The 20,915-nt window shown below is 52.6% G+C and overlaps 2 protein-coding genes across 42 annotated transcripts in view; one reads left to right on the forward strand and one right to left on the reverse strand.

Annotated features, from left to right (window-relative positions):
- Positions 1–4,361, forward strand: part of CYRIB (CYFIP related Rac1 interactor B) — a 169,468-nt gene extending 165,107 nt beyond the window's left edge. For 39 of the 41 annotated variants that reach the window (XM_085020544.1, XM_085020541.1, XM_085020540.1 and 36 more), the window contains one exon: positions 1,726–4,361. In XM_085020544.1, the coding sequence (XP_084876670.1) occupies positions 1,726–1,789 (64 nt within the window). In that variant the 3' untranslated portion in view covers positions 1,790–4,361. 41 annotated transcript variants of the gene reach the window in all.
- Positions 4,362–7,383: 3,022 nt separating this feature from the next.
- Positions 7,384–17,531, reverse strand: LOC102165484 (gasdermin-A). The gene is made up of 10 exons (XM_085021662.1): positions 17,327–17,531; positions 16,040–16,260; positions 15,332–15,521; positions 14,322–14,493; positions 11,015–11,120; positions 10,617–10,664; positions 9,595–9,767; positions 9,101–9,242; positions 8,595–8,668; positions 7,384–8,092 (listed from the first exon to the last, which is right to left on the reverse strand). Exons 2-10 carry the CDS (start codon positions 16,254–16,256, stop codon positions 7,826–7,828), a joined length of 1,389 nt encoding a protein of 462 aa, XP_084877788.1. The 5' UTR covers positions 16,257–16,260; positions 17,327–17,531; the 3' UTR covers positions 7,384–7,825.
- Positions 17,532–20,915: the final 3,384 nt, after the last annotated feature.

A 20,915-nucleotide genomic window follows, 5' to 3' on the forward strand; every position in this document is an offset into this window, starting at 1 on the left:
GGTCCATGCCTTGGTCACGGGCTCCCTGGTTGGTCCCTCTGCTGCTTCTTCTCCCTTAACAGCCAGAGTGGAATCACATATCGCTCCCCTGCTCAACATCCTCCACTGGCTTTTGTTGCCCTCAAATTAATCTCCAAATTCTGCACTCTGGCCTGTCTCTAGGATCTGGTCTCTAAGGCCCCGGCCAGTACTTTTCTCCTTTGCTCCTGATACCCCGTCTGTAGTTTTAGTGTATTATTATTCTCTTGCTGATAGGTTGTAAACTCCTAGAACAGTGCCTGACACATATTAGGCCTGCTTATTGAATTTCTGCTATTAAAAAGAATCCTATATGGAGTTGCCGTCGTGGCTCGGTGGTTAACAAATCCGACTAGGAACCATGAGGTTTCAAGTTCAATCCCTGGCCTTGCTCAGTGGGTTAAGGATCCGGCATTGCCCTGAGCTGTGGTGTAGGTCGCAGACGTGGTTCGGATCCCGCGTTGCTGTGGCTCTGGTGTAGGCCAGCGGATACAGCTCCGATTCGACCCCTAGCCTGGGAACCTCCATATGCGGCGGGAGCGGCCCAAGAAGTGGCAAAAAGACAAAATAATAATAATAAAATAAATAAAAAGAATCCTATGGTGCATCTTCTTATAAAATAATAATCACTCTTAGTGATTCTTTTTTAGGTTCTTAATTTGCATTTACATACTTATAACAACAACAACAAAAAGGGAGTTCCCGTCATAGCTCAGGGGAAACGAATCCAGCTAGGATCAATGAGGATGTGGATTTGATCTCTGACCTTGCTCATTGAGTTGAGATCCGGCCTTGCTGTGAGCTTGGTGTAGGTTGCAGGCGAGACTCGGATCCCGAATTGCCATGGCTGTGGTGTAGGCCGGCAGCTGCAGCTCTGATTCGACCCCTAGCCTGGGAACTTCCATATGCCATGAGTGTGGCGCTAAAAAGCCAAAAAATATGTGCACACACACACACACACACACATACACCTACTTATAACAAAACACGTTTGCCTAGAACTAAGGTACTTAGGGAGTTGAAACATTTTGGGATATGAAAGAACTGTAGCAGTTGAACTGTCTTTGAATACAGAATAGAACAGGGGTTGTAAAGAGCCAGAGAACAGGCAAAAATTTAGGTTTCGTAGGCCACGTGGTCTGTCACAGCTATTCAGCTCTGCTGTTGTAGCAAGGAGGTAACCATAGACAATGTTCAAATGACTCCGTATGGCTCTGTTCCAGTAAAACATTACATATAAACACTGAAATTTGAATTTCATATAATTTCCACATTAACATGAAATACTGTTTTGTTTTGTTTTTTTACTTTTTTTCCCAACCATTTAAAAATGTAAAATAATGTTTAGCTCACAAGCCATACAAAAATAGGTGGTGGGTTGTTTGATCCACAGGCTATAATTTGCCAACCTGATAGAGGGCAACAATTATTTTCCTCTGAGTGGGAAGTTACAGCTAATTGTTTACTTTACAGTTTAACCAGAGCATTTTAGTAGGTAGTTCTATAGTTAAACTGCCGTTAACTATTCTGTTTAAAAGTGGGGGCATAAGCTGGCAGGACCTGGACAGGGTTAAAGCTGGAATGAAAAGGCCTGATTTTGTGAGAGGAGGTTGCCTGGCCAGTTGCTTCCTTACCATAATGATAGAACCTGATTCGGGTTATGTTTGTTTTTTAACTCCCTAAAACTGATGTTTTTTCCACTTTCAGGTACACAACAAAACATTTGAATGATGAGACTACCTCCAAGCAGATTAAATCCATGCTGCAATAACAGTTCTGGGCTAAGCACCTGCTGTAGACAGAAGACAGTATTCTGCAGTGACTGAGAATGCACAGTTTTTAGTGATTGCAATTACGATCTCATTTACTCTTGCTTTTTCTTTCTTTCCTCTGTTCCTCTTCCCTCTTTTTTAATCATGTTCTTGTTCTTAAGACTTCTTTTCTGTGCCAAAATCAGTAAAGTTATACTCTGAAGGGATCTTCTCCTTTCAAACAGGCCATCTAAGGCAGCTAATTACGCATTGCATTGGGATCTCTACTGAGAAAACTTCTGTGACTTGAACTAAATATTTTTAAATGTGGATTTTTTTTGAAAACTAATATTTAATATTGCTTCTCCTGCATGGCGAAACTGCCTATTCTGCTATTTAAAAACCCTCAATGGCTTTATTTTCTACTGCCGCTTTTTTCATGTGCAGCCAAAATGAAAAAAGTTTAAATTAACTGTGTTGTACAAATGGTACCCAACACAAACTTTTTTTAAAATTAGTAAGACTTTTGTTTAAAGTTTTAAGTTTGCATTTTGACTTTTTTTGTAAGGATGTATGTTGTGTGTTTAACCTTTATTAACTAACGTTAAAAACTGTGATGTGTGCGTAGAATATTACGTATGCATGTTCATGTTTAAAGAATGGCTGTTGATGATAAAATAAAAATCAGCTTTCATTTTTCTAAGTGTGGCTTGGTTTACCAGTGCTTCTAGAGCTTTCCCCGTGTATGTTTTATAGAGTGTATATACACACACTGCATTATTTTCCCTTCTTTGAGGAGAGAGCTGGGTGTTTTCTTTTTTCTCTTTTGGCTTTTTAGGGCTGCACCTGCAGCATGTGGAAGTTCCCAGGCCAGGGGTCCAATTGGAGCTACAGCTCACGGCAACGCAGGGTCCCCAACCCACTGAGGGAGGCCGGGGATTGCATCTGAGTCCTCATGGATGCTGGTCAGGTTTGTTAACCGTTGAGCCATGTCAGGAACTCCTTTTCTTTCTTTTATTTTAGTTGCTTTTAAATCTTGCGAAGTGCAGTAAGACTAGTGATCTTGTTTATTACTTGGCTTTTATTCTTGATTTACTCTTGTATGGATATAGTAACAGAAGAAAAACTACACTCTGCTTGATGGGCAGATCCCAGGAGTGAGAAACTAGCAACTTGATACAAAGAGTTAGGAGAAAAGAACAGTCCTTAATACGGGGAGGAGAGTGAGTATAAGAAGTCCTTCCCAGGAGAAATGGAAGGCCATGATGTCACTAGTGGTAGGAAACTGACATGCTTAGGATTTTGTGAATATAAAACCTAAATCATGAAATCTGAATGTCCTGATTGGGAGATTGTCTAGTCCAGCCGTGCTGGTTTAATACGAGTATCTGACCTGTAATACAGTCAGGGGTTAACTATGGGGGAAAATCCATCAGAACCTGGCTTAGTGCCCTCTTGGTGGAAGCCCTGCCGACCTCTCTGGCCTCTGTCTCGCTCTCCGACTCCATACTCTACTCCTTGCCAGGCTCAGCTGCCTGCTCCTCAGGCAGTTTCCTGCGTGTCACACTTCAGGACCGGCTCTGGCTGGGCCCTGAGCTGTCATTCCCTTCCTCACATCCATCCCACATGTGGCAGCTCTTATCTCTCAAGGACCAGCTTGTGTCATCTCCTTGATGAAGCCTTTGGGATAACTTGAGCCACCTCCTTCTAGCCACCTTCTAATAAGAGGGTCGTAATGGGTTAAATAGTTCCCCCTGCAAAGCCGTGTGCCCTGGCACCTGGAAACGTGACCTCATTTGGAAAAAGGGTATTTGCAGCTGAAATTAAGTCAAGGATCTGGAGATAAGATCGTCCTGGATTACATGGGGCCCTAAACTCAATATGGGAAAAGAAGGGAAAGCAGACACAGCAGAGGGCCATGTGAAGATGGAGGCGCTATTGGACAAGGAGCCAAGGGTTGCTGGCGGCACCGGAAGCTGGGGACAGGCACAGAACATTCTCCCTCAGAGCCTCCTGGAGGCAGCAACCCCACCAACACCTTGGTCTCAGACTTAAAGCTAACAGGACTGTGAGGATAAATTTTTGTTCTAAGCCATCCATCCAGTTTGGGGTGGTTTGTCCAGTGCTCTAAAAATCTAATTACAAGTATGTCATCCAACACCTCGGCTGTTGGCACTGGATCTCTTTTCCAATACCATGTGAACTTGAGAGAGGAGCCATGACTGAGGCTCAGTGTCGCAAGGATCTTGCCTGGTACCTGAATTTAAATGGGTGCCAGTGCGAATGTTTGAACAGAGTGAAGGAATGTAAGTTGAAGGAGACAGAGCAACACTGATGCCACCTTTGTAGGTACCATAGCTCGCGATCTGCACTTTGGAGCCTAAGTGGAAAGATCTCCCCGCCTCTGATCGGGGCTTAGCAAACTTGTCTGTGAGCCAGGCCTCCCGCCACCTGTTTTGTACAGCCTGTGGATTAAGAACAGTTTTTGCATTTTTCAAAGGTTGTCAAAAGTCAAGATAATATTTTGTAGCATGTGTAAAATACATGAAATTGAAGTTTCAGTGACCATAAATAAAATTTTATTGGAACACAGCCTCACTCATTTGTTTATTATTTTTGGCTACTTTTTGCACTAGAGCAGCAGAATGGAATTCTTGTGACAGTGGCCATATGGTCCTCAGAGGCTAAAATATTTACTATCTGGCCCTTTCCAGAAAGAATTTACTGATCTCTAGTTACTAGAGCAGCTTCTTTGAGAACCACAGTGCTGCAGTGTGATACAAGGAGCCATCTCTGCTGCAGGAAATGGAGTTAATTAGGTCTAATATTTGTCATTCAAAGAGCCAAAGAGAATCGCCTCCCAGACCTGATCTATTCATGTCTGTCCTCAGAACAGATGGTGAGGCTGGCCATGGGCTCATCAGGAAAGAGGATCGAGCATCCTTGTTCCTGGTGGCGTGGGGGGTGGGGGATGCTCCTCCAGGGGGCACTTGGCAGTGACAGGCTGCAAGAGGGGCAGGGTGTGGAGGGTGGACCTCAGGACAGTCCCTGTGGAGGAAAGAGTTCCCTGTGCAAGTTCTGGTCCCCTTCCTGCCCTTCATTGACTTCATGACTTCCCTGGGCCCCCTTTTCCCCATTTGTAAATCTCCATGGTCCCACCTCAGACCTGGATATAGCTGCTAAGGTAACACTGGCTTCCAGGATGTGCCCCCACAAGCTTCTGTAAAGTCCCGAGAAAGGAGAGCCGCTCAGGATGGCCAAAGGTGCCTATGCATAGAGAATGGGCGTCCTTCAGACCCCCACACCACGAGGCAGCCCAGATGCCAGATCTGCTGCTGGCCCCAAGTGCACAGCTCTTGGGGTGCCTGACTCAGATTTCGGACAAGGATCATCCTGTGAGCATTGATGGGTAGACGCTCCAAGGGCCCTGCAAAGGGAGGAAACCACTGTATGTAAGCGTGCTATTCAAAGGGCACAAACACCGGCGCCAAAACACTGTTACCCCTGTTTTACAGATGGGGAAATGTGCTCAGAGAGGTTAAGAAATGCCCACGGAAGTTCCTGTCGTGGCGCAGTGGTTAACGAATCCGACTAGGAACCATGAGGTTGCGGGTTCGGTCCCTGTCGTTACTCAGTGGGTTAACGATCCGGCGTTGCCGTGAGCTGTGGTGTAGGCTGCAGACACGGCTCGGATCCTGCGTTGCTGTGGCCCTGGTGTAGGCCGGCGGCTACAGCTCTGATTGGACCCCTAGCCTGGGAACCTCCATATGTCGTGGGAGCGGCCCAAGAAATAGCAAAAAAAGACAAAAAAGAAAAAAAAAATGCCCACGGTCACAAAGCTACAGCCAGAGCCACCGTTCAGTCTAAATCTACTGGTTTCAGAACCCGCGCTCTGTTACATTATTTTTCTCCATCTTTAATGATGATGATAGAACCCTCATTTTCTAGGACTAGTTTAATTAGATTGTTGGTTCCAATTATGACCACCTCTAATTTCAGGCAAAATTACTTTTCAAGAAAGTTGAACTTAAAAACGTATGTGTTATGGAACAGCATTTATTACTGGGTTCACCAGACCGCAAGAGAGAAGCCTGTCGTTGCCAGTGGACGTCCATTCCCTCCCCTGCAAAAGGCAAGGTTCTTGCTGGGAGAGAAGATTTGCCAATTTGTGTAACGGGGTTCAGAGCAGGGAGGGTGCATGGGGGGAAGGGAGGTGGGAGGGATTATGGAGAAGCAGGTTGGAGGGGTGGTCGGAGGGCCTGGGGCGGCTGCAGGAGGTGAGGGGATGGGAAAGGAAAGTGGGTTTAATGCCCTTTAAGACACGTGAGTTAAACATTAATCCCTTTTAAATTGCTTGCCGCTCACTGATTGATTATTAAAAAGGCATCTCTGAGCCATTAAGAGCATGATACGAAAAGACTTGATTGATCTGCTGGACTGCACAACTCCGGCGAGAGTGGAGAGCATCTGTGTTTTTGGTTTCACCACAAGGAGGAGCCCGTGTCCGTCTCTCCAGACAGAACTGAAGATGCTTAAATTTGGTCCAAGTGTGACACGGGTGCCTTTTTTCCAGAATAGAGCTTTGCAGGGCTTGGTGTGAGGTCTGCAAAGATCCCCTTGCCTAAAACCTCACTTCTCATGTTACAGAGAAGGTTTAATGGCTTGCACATGATATGCTATGGGGTTTTTTGGTCTTTTTATGGTCACTCCTGCAGCTTATGGAAGCTCCCAGGCTAGGTGTCAGAATCGGAGTGGCCACTGCCAGCCTACACCACAAACCACAGCAACTCAGGATCTTAGCTGCATCTGCTCACAGAAAAGCCCCTAACCCACTAACCACCCTTAACCCACTGAGCGAGGCCAAAGACGGAACCTGCATCCTTGTGGATGTCGGTTTGTAAGCTGTTGAGCCACAATGGGAACTCCTGTATTACGTTTTTTTCAAAGCAAGTTTATGAAACTCAAGTTACCAAGTTTTTCTGCAAGATAATTTATATGAATGTGTGGAAGAAATACTGAAAGGGTTGGAATGTCAATATTAGTTATTTCCAAGGAACGAAATTAAGGAGATTCAAATGTTCTTTTTGTCTTTCTGAAACTTTTTTACAGTGACCATTGCTTTGATGGTTAGATAGGTTTTATCAGTAGAGGAAAACTTATCGAGTGATCCTGCTGCGAGTGGGCCAGACCAGTGGCCTGTCTGCCTGTGAGTGCTTCTTCCTGAGGTGGGTTTCTGTGTGGGTGCGCCCTGCTGAGAAGAGCACAGACCTGGGACTGTGACATGTCCTCAGGCTCTCTCTCTCTCTCTCTCTCTCTCACACACACACACACACACACACACACACACACGCACGCATACACACTCCCCCCGCTGCTCACACAAACACGCACAGCCCTTGACCACAGTGGAATCCCTGAACCATGCAGCTGGGTGACACCTGAACAGTTAGACCCATCGCTCTCATTTTATAGACGGAAAACTGAGGCTGAAGGAGAGCCACAGGGAGCTGGAAATGAGGGGAGGTAGCCCAAGTCCTTTGCGAACCTGGAGCAAGGTTTGGCGGCTTCTTCCAGAATTAACAGCAATATCACACAATCATAGCCAAGAGCCAGGCACTGTTCTGAGCACTTTATGTCCAATTTTTAAAATCTCCACTACAATCCTATGAACTGGGGATTCTTATCAGCCCGTTTTCCCGGGTGGGGGTGGGTGGCTACAGGCGAAGGAAAAGGGGGTACGTGCCCAGAGTTACACAGCTGTCGGTGGTGGAGCCCCGGCTGTTCTGGAACCTGCCTCTACTGCCTCTCAAGGAAGAATCCTGATCCGAGGTAGGACCCTAACCTAACGGGTGCCCCTGCAGATCTGGATGGGTGACTAAAGTCTGGGGGCCTGTCTTGACGTGGGGGGAGGGTGTGCAAGCCGGCTGTGGTCCCCTGTGGCCGCTGGAGGGGCAGCTGCAAACTGGTCCTGGGCCCTGCGTGGAGGCGGCCCTGGGCCAGCAGCTCCCGGGGTCAGGATGGCTGGGACCCTCCAGGAGGGAGAGGGAGGCACCCTCTCAGGCACTGGCCTGGAGGGCCGCAGGGCCAGGGTACGCCAGCAGCTGCAGGCCGGCGAGGGACACATAGAGTGCGGACAGCTGTGGCACCACGTCAGGGTCCCAGGCGAGTTGGTGGCCGGGCCCCCCCAGCTGCAGCCCACAGCTCTCCACCAGGCTCCGGGTGAGGACCGCGTCCTCACTCTGCAGGGACGAGAGGACTTGCGGTGGGAGGAAAACTGTTGTTTCCTCCGTGCAGTTAAAATTCGGCTCCAAGATGCTGGCGACCTGCAAGGAGCCACCAGGATGAAGAGACAGGCTTCCCAAGCCCCGGGGCCTCGCTCCCTGCAGAACTGTGGTTCCATGTAACACCCCCACATGTGCCCTTCCCTGTGTCCCTGGAGGCAGTAGTTGCCAACCACCAGTGCCCCCGCCTCTGCAGATGCTGTTCTGCCTGGATCCTGCCCCCCCCATCTTTTCATCTGTTAATCCATGAACCATGTAGGGGGGGTCACCGCTCTGGGTAACGCCCCTGAGCCTGTCTCAGTGCCGCCACAGCCACGGGCACAAGCTGAATCAGGCGCTGTCTGCATCACCTTGACCAGCCTGTGGGGATGGGGCCGCCTTGCCCACCTCTGTTCTCAGGCCCTGGCAGAGGGCCAGGCACAGGTAGGAGCCCAACACAACCAGTGAATAAACCCGGGCAGGATGGAATGCAGCCCACGGGCCTGGGTGCACAGAGGTCAGAGCCCAGCACACGCTGCTCCCACACTCCACCCTGGGCACTCACCAGCTCCAGCTGTTGTGGCAGGATCCCCTTCTCTAGGTACTGGACCAGCAGGCAATGTTGGGTGTCACCCAGCGCTAAGGAGAGACGGGAGGTGAGGGCACCGAGGGTCTGGGGCACCTGTGACCCTCCTGCTGGGCCCTGGAAGCCCCGAGAGGAAAGGCTGGGATACCCGAGACCTGAGGTGGGGAGAAGTCGTGCTAGGTATCTCTGGGCCCTCTTTCCAGAGGAGGTTCTGGAAGGCAGGAAGTGCTCTGTGGTTTGCAGTAAGAGCACTCTGTCCCCTCAGTTTTCCTAAAACGCCATCCTTTAAGGGTGCCTGGTAGGCTTCGCCTACAAAGGGCTTTCGTGTGTATTAGCTTCTCTGCAGGCCCAGTGGCTCTCTGAGCTGGTTCCTATGCAGGATACGGCGACCTCCCCCAGGCTACTCATGGCAGAACCGCAACGAGAACCCAACCCAGACAGTGTCCTTCTCAGACCCCCCGCCCCGCCCCCAGGAGTCCTCTTACCTACGAGCGCTCCGAGAAGGCACAGGACGGCCCTGCCTTTCAAGGGGGAAAGGCTGCCTGAGGGGTCCCGGAGGGCACTTAGGACGAGGCCCCCAGGGCCATCCAGCTGTCCCAGCACCCCGGTGTCCAGGGCCTGTTCCACCTGCAGGGGAGCAGTGAGAAGGACATGGAGAGGCAGCTGTGGGCCCCCCTCTGCCCTCTGTCCACACACTCCACCACCCCAGCTCCCGTCCCCACACCCTGTAGGGCTGGGAAGAGCCTGGCTTCAATGCCAACACTGACCCAAGGCTCAGGCTTCACGGAGCAAAAGCCCAGGGAAGTTCTGACACAATAGCTGGCACAGGCAGCACCCACTCACCCCAGGGCCATCTGAGGTTGTGCCCCACCAAGACCCAGAGCACATCCTGTTCCTGCCTCTCAGCCCCCTAGCCCAGCCCTCTCTGTCCTGGGTGCCAGCCCCCAGCCCGGGTCTGGCCAATGGGCGGGCCCCTCACCATATCCTCGAGCTCCTGCAGTGCCCGAGGGTCCTGGAGCAGCTCTCGGAGGGCGCCCAGCAGCGGGAGCCGCAGCTCCAGGGGCAGCGTGGCCAGGTTGCGCAGCTGGGCCCCTGCCCACATCTGCAGGTCTCGGAAGTCGGGCTTCTCTTCCAGGCTCCTGACAGTTAGGCCTGCAGGAGAGGGATTGGCATCTGCTGGCTCCTGTGCCCAGGCTCCCTGCCCAGTGCCAGCCAGGCCCCCATGTCCTGAGCCTGTCACAGACCTGGCCTCAGGCAGAGCACGCCTTTTCGTGCTCACCTCTCCTCCCACCCTCCCCCCTTCCCTTCTTTCCTTCTGGAAGCATTTACCCAGCACCTACCACAGGACAGCCACGCACGTCTCTCCTTGCCCATCCTCACTCTCCTCGTCCTCTGCCTCTGCCCCTCCCCTGTCACCCTGCCCAAGGCTGATGCTTCGGCTCCAAGAACGGCCACTTCTCTGCCTGAGGACCTGCTCTGCGTCTGTTCCTCGGACCCCCAGGCTGAGCCCCGCCTTCGCCCAATGGCCCTACTGGGACAGCTAAGCCCGGGCTTCTCAGGCCACTTCACAGGTGGGAGGGTGGATCTGGCAGAGTGGCCAGGTGCCCCTTTCTTCCCACTCCCATCCTGTTAACAATACAAGCTCTCTTGAGACCCTTCCAGGCGCCAAACGCAGTCCAGACATCATCCCTGATCTTCCCGGCCTGGTAAGACAAGTGCCCCCCCCAACACCCTGTTGTGGGTGGGAAACCAATGCAGGTGTGCGGTGGACCGGGGTGTGGGGGTGTGACTCCCACGCTTGCCATCCTTCTCCCCACGGCCTGGTCCTGGTTTTTCCAGGTCATCTCCATCCCAGGGAGACAGCACACGGCCCTCCCTCCCCCGCGAGGGAACTGCGTGACCACCTGGTAGAGGGAAGGGACCCCAACCACGGTGTCAGGGCAGTCTCTGTGGGAAGCAGTGCTTTCTGGCTGGTGTGTGGGCCAGGGCGGGGTCACTCACTTCTGTTGGTGTCTCTGCAGGGCTTGCTTTCAGGCAGGTGCCGAACAGCTGTGCGGAGCATGGGTGGGAAAAGTGAAAGTGAAAAGCCCCTGGCCCCTGATGAGCAGGAGCACCCCTGGTCCACGTGATTCTCTGCGCTAATTAGATGACACCACCCCGCCTCTGGTCAAGTGCCCCGACCTCGCCGCCAGGGCCAGTGGGGCACAGGCTGGGTCGTAAGCCCCTCCTTACAGCCGCCTCAGCAGCCTCTAGGAAAGGCAGGTCCCTTTAGGAGCTTCCTGCTGGCTGACTGCTCAGGCCCACAGGGAATGAGCCTCCCTTTCTTCCTCCTGCCCCTCTCCCAGCCCGGCCAGAGGGAGAGTCGCGTCCCCGCTGTGCTGCCCCCCAGCCCCGCGCACCCCAGCGATCGTCCTCCATCACCAGCTGCAGCACCCTGTATGCCAGGACGGTGCCCTGTGGGATGGTCACCATCTTCTCTTTGGCTACGGTGCCCTGGCCCCGGAGCTGGGAAGGAAGAGGGAGAACAGGGCAAGTCCGCAAGGGATTCCAGGACCTGCAGGGAAGAGCCTTAGGGGAGACAGGAGCAGGGGATGGAGGGGGTGACAGCCGGGAGCGACTGCAAGGCTCTCTCTTGTTGACCAGGAACTGCTGGGGTTGCAGGGGAGAGGAAGCTCCAAAGGCAGGGGACTGGGGACGCTTGGGCACAGCAAGGACAACATTCTGCAAAATGTGTTGCACTTGAGAGATTTCCAAAACTCCAAGGACTTCTGGGGTCAAAGCAATACACATGGGCACAGTAAAAGCTCTAAAAGGTCCCACCATAAAGAGCTGAGTTTTATTTTGCCTTACTAAGCACTGTCCAGAGTTTGGAGTGTTCACTTTGGAAAGGGCTGAGATGGAATCCTGGGGCATTGCAGCTGGAGAACCCCCAAGTGATCTCCCTGTCATTCTCTCTCACTCGGCAGGTGGAAACATAGGTGCAGAGGGGCAGCCAAGGGAGGGGGGTGCCCCTGGCAGCTGGGACTCCTGATGTGGGGCCAGGGGTGGCACTGTTATCACCCTGCTCCCACAGTGTTGCTACTAAAAAGCAGCAGTAATAGAATTGGTGTTCCTGCTGTGGCACAGTGGTAACAAATCCAACTAGTATCCCTGAGAATGTGGGTTCCATCCCTGGCCTCCCTCAGTGGGTCAGGGGTCTGGCATTGCCATGAGCTGTGGTGTAGGTCACAGCTGTGGCTTGGATCCCACGTTGCTGTGGCTGTGATGTAGGCTGGCAGCTGTGGCTCCGATTTGACCCCTAGCCTGGGGACGTTCATATAGAATGAACCTCTCCTTTTCACCTGGCACATGGCTGCCCTGAATACCATGAATCTCAGTTCCTTTGCCACTAGATGTGACCATTGAGCCAAGTTCTGGTCAGTGGGGTGCAAACAGAAGGGGTATGTGCAAGTCCTTTTCTCCCTCCTATTGGCTGGACTGTGGACGTGATAACTGGAGCCAGAGCAGCCATCTTGGTCCATGCGGCAGAAGCCATCAATTGAGGATGGCAGAGTGAAAAATTAGAAAGAGCTAGGTCTCTGATAACAATGATCTCCCAGGGCAGCCCTTGGGTCCCATCTGGACCTTTTTGTAAGAGAGATCCTTTTCTTATTTGGAAGGACTGTCACTCTGGGTTTTTCATTTCTCACCGCGAGGGTGACTGTCTTGGTTTTCCTAAGATTCTCCTGGTTTTCTTGCTGAAAGTCCTATGTCCTGGGAAGGCCCTGGTCTCAGACAAACTGGGAAGGGGAAGGTTGGTCACCCCACACTGAACCCAATTCCATGGCACACCTGCAGCCTCCATACAATAAGAGATCAACCATAAATATTTAATCACACCCCCCCTTATCACTCCCTATCGCTTTCCCACAACTGAAAAGTGGGTGAGTCTGCCTGCTTTTTTTTTTAGGGCCACACCTGAATCATATCAAAGTTCCCAGGCCAGGGGTCGAATCGGAGCTGCACCTGCGGCCTGCACCACAGCCTAAGCAACATGGGATCAGAGCTGCACCTGCGGCCTGCACCACAGCCTAAGCAACATGGGATCAGAGCTGCCTCTGTGACCTACACCACAGCTCATGGCAATGCCAGATCCTTAACCCACTGAGTGAGGCCAGAGATCAAACCCGCAACCTCACGGATGCTACTTGGTTTCTTAGCTGGCTGAACCGCAATGGGAACTCCGAGTCTGCATACTTGACACCTGCTCAGATAACCCACAATCACAAAGCCACTCAGCTGTGTTCAGAGGCGGGGCTGCAGTTTCACCAGCTTGATTGAACACAAGGGCATTGGGACAGAAAGGCCCAGGTTTTGCCCCCCCCCCCGCCATTCACCAGCTGTGTGTTCCCCAACAAGGAGCTTAACCTCCTTGAACCCCAGTTTCCACACCTAGAAAACCTGACACATGATACCTACCAGACCGAACCACCAGGAGGAAGGGTGAGAGCATTTTGCACAGTGCTCTCACTCTGGACAGTATTCAGCATGGTGGCCGGGAGACTGGCCTACAGGTGACGAGTACGCACCTGCACTCCTGGGGATGGTGAAAGGTGGGGCCCAGAAGTGATGCTGTGAGTGCAACTTGATTTGTGGGAGATGCAAGCCCCAGAGTCCTAAAATGCCAGTGCGGGGCCCAGCCTTCCTGCATCACAGTGGGGACCAGAGATCCGTGGGTGCTGAATGACCGAAGAACAGAGCTGGTGAGGTGCAGGTTTGAAGGTGGGGGGAAGGAAAACAGGGTCCTTTTTTTTTGGCAGCACCTGCAGCATGTGGAAGTTCCCAGGCCAGGGGTCAAATCCACACCACTGCAATGATCTGAGCCGCTTCGGTGACAACACTGGATCCTTAACCCACTGTACCACAGGGGAACTCCCAAGAAAACAGTATTAGAACCTAGTAGATCTCAGGCACTTTTCTCACATTGCTACTTAATCCGCACACTGATTCTGCAGCCCCGAGAAGTCAAATTCCGAGGGTCAAGCGACCTACTCAAGACCACACAACCAGCCAGAGGCAGAGCTAGAGATTCATACCCAGACATGCCTGGGTCCAAAACTGATGCGAAACCCTCTACCTCATGATACCGTCCCTGACAGCACAGAAGAATCACCTGGGAACGTTCAAGAATACCAGCGACTGGTCCTCGTCCAGACCAGGTAAAACTCTGTGTGTGTGACTGGGTTTTGGTATTTTAAAAAACCTAAACAGGAGTTGCCGTCGTGGCGCAGTGGTTAACAAATCTGACTAGGAACCATGAGGTTGCAGGTTCAATCCCTGGCCTCACTCAGTGGGTTAAGGAACCAGCGTTGCCGTGAGCTGTGGTGTAGATGGCAGATGCAGCTCAGATCCTGAGTTGCTGTGCCTGTGGTGTAGGCCGCCAGCTGTAGCTCCAATGAGACCCCTAGCCTGGGAACCTCTATGTGCCGGGGGGGGACCCTAAAAAGACAAAAAAAAAAAAAACCCAAAAAGGAGGTGATTCTAATGCAGGGTTGAGAACCACGACACAAGACTCAAGCGCCCGGGGACCTCCACTCCTGGTGCACGTGGGTCTTCAGTGGGGCAGCTCTTTGGCTGGCATTCGGGTGGCGGGGTGGGGCTCCTGGCGGGGTGGGGCTCCTCGGTGGCTCTCAGCACCCCCGCACCCTGAATGTGGCCCCCCTGTACCTTGAGAAGGCCCAGCCCGAGGAAGGACAGCTGCCCTGCTCCCTCTGCTCCGCTGAGGCTCTGAAGCGTGGTGGCCTCCATAACCTCCACGGCCTCCGTCACCACGTACAGGCTCTCCCGCTTCTGGCTCAGCAAATCCTTGAGGAACCAGGGCCTCGGAGTCCTCAGTTTCCTGCGGGGTGGTGGGGATGGGGGGCGTGAGAGAAGAGGCAGACTGGTGGGGGGGTGTCTCCAGGGTCCCCAGGGTCCAGGGCCTTTTGAAGGAGGCAGCCTGGGGTCTGTGCGGGTGTAGGTGGCGGGAGGGGACAGCGGGCAGCTGGCCTGCACGCAGGGACGGGAGTTCCCGGTCAGGTCGGGGAGGCTGGGAAGGGAGAGACTAAGGGAACTCCGAGACATCCGTGTCCCACAAGGTTTGAAACAGCCAAACCAGGGGCCCTCCTCGGGCTTTCCGCCAGCCCGACTGGGCAAAAGGCCCATGTCCCTTGGCTCATGTGGTGTTTACAATTTTTGAGATAATATTCAAACTGGTGGGTATCACCCCAAAACAAGAGACGATTTCTAACGTCCCTTGAAACCCAGTGCCACGGAGCGCACATTCCCGCCTGGCAACCGTCAGGTGCAGCTGAGCGGCAGCTGCGGGCTTCAGGCAGGCATGTGTGTCCCCTAGTTTGCCGCAGTCCCCGCCGCTCCCTGTGGCCTCACGCCTGGCAGCGACCACACTTCTGTTTCTTTTCTTGGCCTTAAAAGTTGAGATCCCCGACCTCACACGGGCCCTTCCCACCGCCCGCTGTCTCTTCCCTCGGCCTCTGGGTTCCTGCTCATCCCTGCTCATCCCCCATCCCAGCCCACCCCGTGCAATGGCCTCACTGGAGGCCTCAAGCTGGCAGGAGCCTCGGGCTTTGCTCTCCTGTCCCCCATGCTCCCCTCCAGCCCGGGCTGGGGTGTGGGGGACTACGCCTACAGAGAGGACAGCCCAGCCCGCCTGGTTGATGTGCCCTGGCAGCTCTTACCTCGTCTCCACCAGAGTCTCCCAGGTGCTGGGGGACACCCTGAGAGTCTGCACAGCCAGGGCAGAGCTGCGGGTCGCCACGCCGCCCCCGGTCACATTCCCCAGCAGCCCGCTGGTGCCCATGCTCATGGCCCCCATCATGGCTGCTGCCACCGTCTCCTGGATGTGGATGGGTTCACTCCGGCTCACCTCTGTGGGGACAGAGGTCCAGGCTGGAGTCAGGGAGGGAGGGAGGTGGGGATGAGCCTGGCTAAGCCTCAGCCTCGGGCTCCAGTTTGGCCTCCACCACTTAGTGGCTGGTGTGACCCTGTGCAAGAAGCCACTTAACGCTTGGTGCCTCAGTTTCCCCATCTGTAAAAGGGACAGAAGAAGGACAGGGTCTTCCCCCAAGGGTGGTTTTCAGCATTAACGGAGGAATTGCTGACGTGGCCCCTGGCACAGAGCAAGTGCTTTATCCATGCCAGCCACTGTGGCATCTAAAAGTATTATGACGATTACTCATCACACAGCGGGGACAGGAGGAAGAAAATGGCTCCTCCTTCCCCGACACGGAAGGCGCATGGTGCTTGGGGTGCCCACGGCGAGGCTCCAGGCCAGGCAGACCGGGGCGGGGGGTGTCCTCTGTGTGCCTGGGTGGCGGGTGTCAGCTTTCTCAGCCACGGGATCTGTCCCCTCTGCTCTGCCGCCTGCCAGCCCCGCCTGAAGATACCTGGGATGGGGGAGCCAGGCTCTAAGGCATCCATGAGGGAGAAGTCCGTGGCGATGAGGGGGTCCCAAGGGCAAAGGTGGTGCCTGTGCTTCTTCCTCACCAGGCAGAAGAGGCGCAGGCGCAGGGCACTGGCCAGGCTGGTCACAGGCACCAGTTCATCTTTCCTGCCCAGCTCTCTGACCAAGCTCTTGGTGTCCCTCGAGAACAGGGATGACATGTTCCTGGAGGGGTGAGAAGGGCGGGTGTCATCCGGGGCTGTGGATGGGGGGCCTCGGTGAAGGCTGCCAGCTGGCTGAGCTTCTAACACTGAGGATGGGGGGCCCTGGACAGACTGGGTTCTAAGGTCAGGACATAGGCGGGAATCACAGGTGGTCGAAACCCCTAGAACTACTCCTCCAATCACTCCCCACCTGCCTGCCTGGGACCCCAAGAAACGCCAGGACCAAGGACCCCTGGGTTTTAGATCAGCTGTTTCCTTGGGGGCATTACTCTGCGCCTTGGTTTCCTCATTTTCCAAGTGGAAGTTCGTACACATTTACATAAAATATTTATAGATTGCTATTACCTATAATAATACCTCCTCTGTGGGATTTGACCAGGACTAATGTGTTGTTTGTAAAGCACTTGGACCAGAGCTGGCTTATGCCCATAGGCTGTGACCCTTTGTGGTCTGGCCCCTCCTCCTTTTCCCAGTTGAGCCCCAGACACCCTCTTAAGAGGGGGGAGAAGGAAAGGGGATGGAGCGGGCCGGGAGCAGGGATTTCTCTCCTCTCCCTCCGCCTGACGCACAGAATTGGCTCTTTTCGCAGAGGCATCCAAGAGGGAACTCGAACTCCCCTCCCCCTCGCTCCCTCCCCCGGGGTTCCGCTCAGGCAGAGTTTTTTGTTCTTACTCTTTGATGTACCTGGACTTGGGAGTGGGCACCCTACTGCAGAGGGGGCCGGAGAGCCATAGAGGGTGTGTGAGCAGGGCAGCGACAGGGCACACCCGTGCGTGTTTCAGCAGCGGCGCCCAGTCGGCCGCGAGCACTGTCCAGTGTGGAAGGGGGAGCCGGGAGGAGCTGATACCTTTATCCGGGGGTGCGAAGGGCCTGTCTGGGGGCCGGGGGTAGGGAAGGAGGGAAGTGAGGGGCCCACGTCTCCACCAGGCATGGTGCCTAGGGCCCACAAAAAAGTTTTAATTTATTTAAAATCAGAAGAAACTTTTCTCTCTAAGAAAACGTCATAGTACGTAACTTGAGTATAGCTGTCTGTTTACCAACACGCTTAAGGCCAGAGAGAAACTTACAGATGGTTGGGAGTGGGACAATACGGTCCTAAACGGTAACTTTGAACATTTTGATGGAGGAAGGGGCCGGGAAAGGGGACCACGCGTTGGGGAAACGCGAGGCAAAGGAGTGGCCCCCGACGGCTCTGCGTTGGACCTGCAGGGGGCGCCAGAAGCACGAGGGCGACGAGGCCCTCGAGGCGGGTGGTGAGGAATTCGGGTTGGGACCGTTGAGAGGACACGCGCGGGGGGGGGGGGGGGCTGGGGGCACAGCTTGAGGTTCGGGCTGCCGCAAGCGGGGACTCAGCCCCATGGCGCGCGAGGGAGACAGAGACACGCTCTCCAAGGAAAGGGATCCGGAGCAGGGAAGGGCGGGGAGAGGGCGAGGGACCCGGGGCCAGACCGCCTCCGAGGGGCCGCGGGGGGCGCCCTCGCCCTCAACCCCAGCCATCGCTCCATCAATCACCCCAGTCCCTGGCCTCCCCAGTCTCTACCTGAGACTCCGGGCCGGCTGTCCCCCGGGGCCGTGGTGGGATGCAAGGCCTGGCTCCCAGGCTGTGCCCCACGGAGGGACTCTCTTGGACCCTGCTTAGGGCCACAGGGTTGCCAGTCCTGTCCCTGCCCAAGGGTCGTGGCCCCTGGAGGGCGGGGTCTCTCCCCCTACCTCTGACCCTGACCCTGACTCGTGGTGGTTCTCCAGCTTTCACCAAGGGCCTTTAGACGTAGGCTAATATTTATGCTTTGTTTTCCTGTAGTTTAAAGAATCACATTGCCCCGAAAGGGTTTTTTTTACACCTCAGATACCCCCCCCAGACACCACTTTGAACTCTCTTTGTTGCTTGTTTTTGTAACTAGCTGTTATCTTTCATTTTTAAAAGGCTGCAAGGAGGTGTAATTCACACCCCATTCAATTCATCCATTGAGAGTGTCCAATTCAACTGCTTTCAGGGTAGACACAGAATTGTAGAACCCTCGCATCAATCTTAGAGGACTATTGATGACCCCCTAAAACCACTCCGCCCAACTGGTGTACTTTTCGGATTTGCCTGTTGTAGTTATTTCATCTAAGTGGACCGATACAATATGCGGTCTCTTAAATAATAAGCTTACTCGGCTGTAGGCATTACGGGTGAGCTTACACCGGGGGAGGTGAGAATTTCCAGCCCCTCTTCCTCTACATCCATCACACACGAGCCCCATTCCTCATCTCTCAGTCGCGCAGCATCACAATTCTCTTTGTTCTTGCCTACGATTGTGACCATGTAAACTCTTCTAAGCTGTTCATAAACTGTAATTCTTTTTCCTTTCCTGTAGAATTTTGGTAGGGAAACTGAGCAGGGCCCTGTGGGCCTCCTGGGCACACAAGCATTTCTGTGCCCCCATGTCTTATTTTTGGAGAAGGGGCTTGGATTGGCCTCCCTGACCTTCCCGAGTTCCAAAAAGTTGTTAATTTGGGGGGGGGGATGTGGAGATGGGGAAGAGTCTTCTGGAGTCAATAGTGCAGCCTTGGGGGCAGGGTCCCGGCTCCTCCTCAGGGAACACCAATGGCAACTGGGTTCTTCTGCAGCATTAACCCCCCAACAAAGGGATGTTAATGGAGCAGCCTTCCTTCCGGAAGGATCACCAGCTTTGCAAAACAGGGAAAGCCTGCATCTACCCCATCCTTCTCTGAGGCCCGATTTGTCACTCCCAAACTCCAAAACCAGCTCCCAATCCCTCCCCAAAGTGGGCCCCGTCTTTAAGGCCATAGACTGCTGTGGCCCCCTTTGCCCCGCAAACAATAAGGCATCTTTCTCTCCTTCACCCAAAACTCCACCTCCGCACTGTTCTCTTTGGCAGTGACGGACAGAGGCCAACTTTGGGCAGCGATGGTTGCTCATTGTCCCTTTTTCGTTTCCTGTTCTGTTTTTTATGTATTTATGTCCCAATCCAAACGCTGCCAAATGCTTACGTCTCCTCCTCTCATGCCCAGATTCAGGGTATAATCTCTCTGGAGCCTTCCTTTCCGTTCAGAGGGCGCCGCCCTGCTCTGGTTCTCAGTGTCGTCCAGGGAGCCCCTTCTCTCTTCCACAGTAAACCTCCTTTCCCGGGGGCCAATGTCTGCCTTGTGTTTCCCTCTCTCACTTTGGTGTATCAAGTCCTTTACATCTTCTGAAGAGGGGAACACAGGCGGTAATTTATTTTATTTATTTTTTGCCCCCCCCTTTTAAGGACCCCTCCCAAGGCATGTGGAGGTTCCCAGGCTAAGGGTCAAATCAGAGCTGTAGCTGCCGGCCTACACCACAGCCACAACAACGCAGGATCCGAGCCCCACCTGCAACCTACGTCACTACAGCTCTTGGCAACAGCAGATCCTTAACCCACTGAGTGAGGCCAGGGCTCAAACCTGGATCCTCATGGATGCTAGTCAGTTTTGTTTCCCCGACGAGCCACGATGGGAACTCCCTTGGGGAGTAATTTAAAAAAAAAAAAAAAAAAAGTAAAAAAACTTTGTTTGAAAATGCCCTTCTATCTTCAAAGACAATACAGACTTTTAGATTGGAAATAATTTTTCATCAAAGTTTAGGAAGATATGCTCCATTGCTTTTCGTTTGCTGCGTGGTTATATTTTAAAGTCATTCTCATATCTGATCTTTTGTAAATAACCTTTGTTTTCCCCCCTGGATTTTCTCTTTGTCCCACATGTTCTGAGGTTTGTTTGTTTGTTTTTTGTCTGTGCCAGTGGCATGTGGGCCAGGGAGCGACAATTTGGATCCTTAACCTGCTGAGCCACCAGAGAACTCCCCCAAAATGTGTTTTGGTAGGGGCCCATTTTCATGTATTTGTCTTAGGCGCTCAATGGGCTCTTTAAATCTGGAAATTCGTATTCTAGTTATGGTGTATTTGTGTGTGTGTGTGATATGTATTCTCTTTTTTTGGGGGGTGAGGGGGACTTATTTTATCCAAAGGTTAGGTTTCCTAAACTGCTCTTTTAGATTTCTTTAAGAAAAACTTTATATTTTTAATTCAAAAAGTTTTATTATATTTATAGTTGTACAACCATCATCGCAACCTAAGTTTTCAGCATTTCCATCCCAAGCCCCCAGCCCATCTCTCCCCCTCACCAACCTGTCTCTTTTGGTAACCATAAGTTTTTCAAACTCTGTGAGTCAGTTTCTGTCCTGCAAATAAATTCATTGCATCCTTTTTTTAGATTCCACATGTAAGTGATAGCATATGATGTTTGTGTCTCAGTGTCTAACTTCACTTAGCACGATAATTTCTAGGTCCCTCCATGTTGCTGCAAATGCCATTATTTCATTCCTTTTTATGGCTGAGTAATATTCCATCGTGTATTATGTACCTCATCTTCTTTATCCACTTCTCCATCTAGATTTCTTTTCTTCCTTATAGTTTATCTGGCGGCTTTTTGCTCTACTTTTTGGGAAATTTCCTCAGTTTTTTAGCCTCTAATACTTTTACTGAATTTTCATTTCTACTATAATAGTTTTAATCTCTTTCTTTCTTTTTTTTGGCAGGGCCTATGGCATACAAAAATTCCCTGGGGTGTACAGGTGTTTCAGAGGTAGAGATCTTGCCTGGAACTCGGGAGGCCTGGGTTCGATTCCCT

This window comes from Sus scrofa, chromosome 4 (genome assembly GCF_054392235.1).
Source record: "Sus scrofa isolate SSC_HxYL_T2T_F1_AM1 chromosome 4, Sscrofa_HxYL_maternal_Yorkshire_Landrace_v2.0, whole genome shotgun sequence".
Lineage (NCBI taxonomy): Eukaryota > Metazoa > Chordata > Mammalia > Artiodactyla > Suidae > Sus > Sus scrofa.